This window comes from Phytophthora parasitica, assembly GCF_000247585.1.
Source record: "Phytophthora parasitica INRA-310 unplaced genomic scaffold supercont2.81, whole genome shotgun sequence".
Lineage (NCBI taxonomy): Eukaryota > Oomycota > Peronosporomycetes > Peronosporales > Peronosporaceae > Phytophthora > Phytophthora nicotianae.
Genome location: NW_008649067.1, coordinates 41263 through 43949, shown reverse-complemented (window position 1 = coordinate 43949; position 2687 = coordinate 41263). Strand labels below are relative to the sequence as shown.

The 2687-nt window shown below is 49.2% G+C and overlaps 2 protein-coding genes across 2 annotated transcripts in view; one reads left to right on the top strand and one right to left on the bottom strand.

Moving 5' to 3' along the window:
- Positions 1-378, top strand: part of PPTG_24300 (hypothetical protein) — a gene marked incomplete at its 3' end in the record, with an annotated part of 9136 nt that extends 8758 nt beyond the window's left edge. The window contains exon 3 of the mRNA XM_008916264.1: positions 350-378. Within this exon, the coding sequence (XP_008914512.1) occupies positions 350-378 (29 nt within the window). The remainder of the gene's footprint in view (positions 1-349) is intronic.
- A 5-nt stretch (positions 379-383) lies between these two features.
- On the bottom strand, positions 384-2501 carry PPTG_18150 (hypothetical protein). The gene has a single exon (XM_008916263.1). It carries the CDS (start codon positions 2342-2344, stop codon positions 1274-1276), a length of 1071 nt encoding a protein of 356 aa, XP_008914511.1. The 5' UTR covers positions 2345-2501; the 3' UTR covers positions 384-1273.
- Positions 2502-2687: the final 186 nt, after the last annotated feature.

Genomic DNA, 2687 nt, shown 5'->3' with positions numbered 1-2687 from the left:
CGTTCAGTACCGCAAGGTATCATCCAACCACCGATTTTTTTTTTCAAACTCCTTGCTGAAACGATCTAGTTTTCTTTAAGCACAGATAAATCTTGCGCATCAAGTAACACACCAGAATGCTACGGCGTTCAATTACCAGGGCGTTGTATTACTTTACCACCTACTATTTGGTATTAAACGTTGGTTGGTTCTGAAACATCATCAGTAGTAGTATTAGAGCTACTTGGTGTTGTTGCTTCAACTACAGGTTGAGCCGCACTGTTGGTTCGCCGTTGGGTGGCTCTCTAAGATAATGTGCTTCCACATTGATATCAGTTCTATACCCCAGTATTATTTTTTTTCTCTCCAGATGAACTCACTATTATGTGGTTTCTATGAATTGAGGCATATAATGTCAGAAATATATATAAAAAAAAACTATTGAGGTTGATAATGACAAGTGGGCTCTGGATTGGGAGCCTTGGTTCAAAATGGATGCATTTTCAGGGTACTTGAAGCAGTACAACACCATCTATGACCACATACAAGGCGACCTGCGTAGCTTGACTGAGTTGGAGTGGGAAGCACTCAAGTACATACTTGAGCAGATGGGAGTTTGACGGCTAGCACCGTCGAGAGGTACTGTGGCATTGCAATCAGGGGTGATCAGGAAAGGCGACTTGTTGACCGATTACTGAGAATAGGGATTGTAGTTCAAGGAAGCAGTGGTGAATTAACCATTGTGTCTGAGATGATGTGTCGAGTCTGTGTTGAAGCGCTCCCCGAGCAGGTAATTCATCAAGCTGCTAATACCGATGACCCAGTACTCCACTTGTCTGTTGCACTTCGACAAGTGTACCCCAACATCATTTCAAATCATCGTGTGAGGAATCGACAAGCATCGAGTTCATTTCATCACGAGCTATATTCGACAATTCGGGATTTGTTGAAGAAAAGAGCACTGACCAGGGGTATTTATGCCGAAGCAAAAACTACAGGCAGCCCAAGGAGAGCCGATATTCTTGTCGCCAATGGGGTCCGAATCGCGTACGTGCTGAAGTCAAATCAATTAGAGATTGAGGTGGCCGTGAAGCAAGCAGATGAGTACAGACAACTGTTCAACGTCGACCGGATGCTTGTTGTTAACTTCGTTCCCGTTGGGCACAAGTTGGACGAAGTGTATCGATTGAGCGGGTTTCCGAGGATCCAGATCGTTCATGCCCGGTTTGTCGATTCCTGTGATCAATTTTCCCTTCAATACCTGGGGGAGACGAAACGGAGTCAAGAGCACAGCTTACAAAAACTTGGTCCTGCGCTTCTCCGTTCCGTCGGGTTTCGCGACCTCCGGCACGAACGGCACAAGAGACTCAATCTTGGCCTTGACCTCGGGCGTGACCTTCTCTACAACTGACAGTGCCTTCAGGTTCTGCTTCAGCTGCGCCAAATTTCTGGCAGCGATGAGAACCGACGATACGTTCTCGTTGCTCATGCACCAGGCGATGGCAAGTTCCGGCAGTGACACCCCAAGCTCCTCGGCGACAGGCTTCAGCTTATCAGCATTGGCAACGCGTTGGTCATATTCACCGACGAACGCCTTCATGACAGGGATGTCCATGCGAGTTCCCTTGACCGTCCCGTTGGAATGTTTACCCGTGAGAATTCCACTCGAAAGAGGAGCCCAGGTTGTGAGACCCAGCTTGTACTTCTTGTACAGGTGGAGGTATTCGTGGTCCACTCTCGAGCGGTTGAGCATGTTGTAGATGGGTTGCTCCACGACTGGGCGAATGAGACCAAGGCGGTCAGCGATCTCGCACGCCTCCATGATCAGTGGTGCGGGCCACTGGCTCGTTCCCCAGTAAAAGGCCCAACCCCGTTCAATGACGTAGTTCATGGCTCGGACAGTCTCTTCGACAGGGGTGTACGGGTCCGGTCGGATGCAGTAGAGGACGTCGACATAGTCCAGATTCATCCGCTTGAGCGACGCCTTCAAGCCTTCGACGATGTGCTTGCGAGCCAAACCTTGGTCGTTGGGACCCGAGCCTCCATGGAAACCCTTGGTTCCCATACCGAGTTTGGTGGCGATCACGAGGTCCTCGCGTTTCCAAGTGCCATCGTTGATGCCCATCTTGATAGCAGTCCCCGTGTACTCCTCTCCGAGGCCCATGCCGTAAGAATCCGCGTTGTCAAAGAAGTTGATGCCATGTTCATACGCAGTTTTCATGATCTCGTACCAGAGTTCTGCGCTTTTCGTCTCGCCATATTCCATCCAACTACCGAGTCCGAGCTTGGACACGAGCAGGCCGGAGTTGCCGAGAAAACGGTAGCTCATGCTGGAAGGCGTGGGGACAGCGATTGAAGGAGCCATTGGGGTTGCTGGTGAAGTGATTTGGTGTTGAGAAAATCAGAAATGAGCTACAGACTCGTGGCATGCTCAATACGAGCTGATAGGCGAGGTAGATTACTACATGACGCCTGGTGTTCGTACTCGTGGCAAGTGCGGAGGGTCCGTTCTAGAGACCGCTTCGTGATCTAAAAATGCTTGCCCGCCTTGACGCTTTTGACTACTTGATATGCATGACGTATCAAGTAATCTGGTGAGATTGTTTATAAACACAGGTAGTAATAGTGCGTGCAGCCTGTTCAATTTAGGCTAGCTGAAACCCTAAATCTACTGTTGGAATGCTGCAAACACAGATCGCGTAATCTCT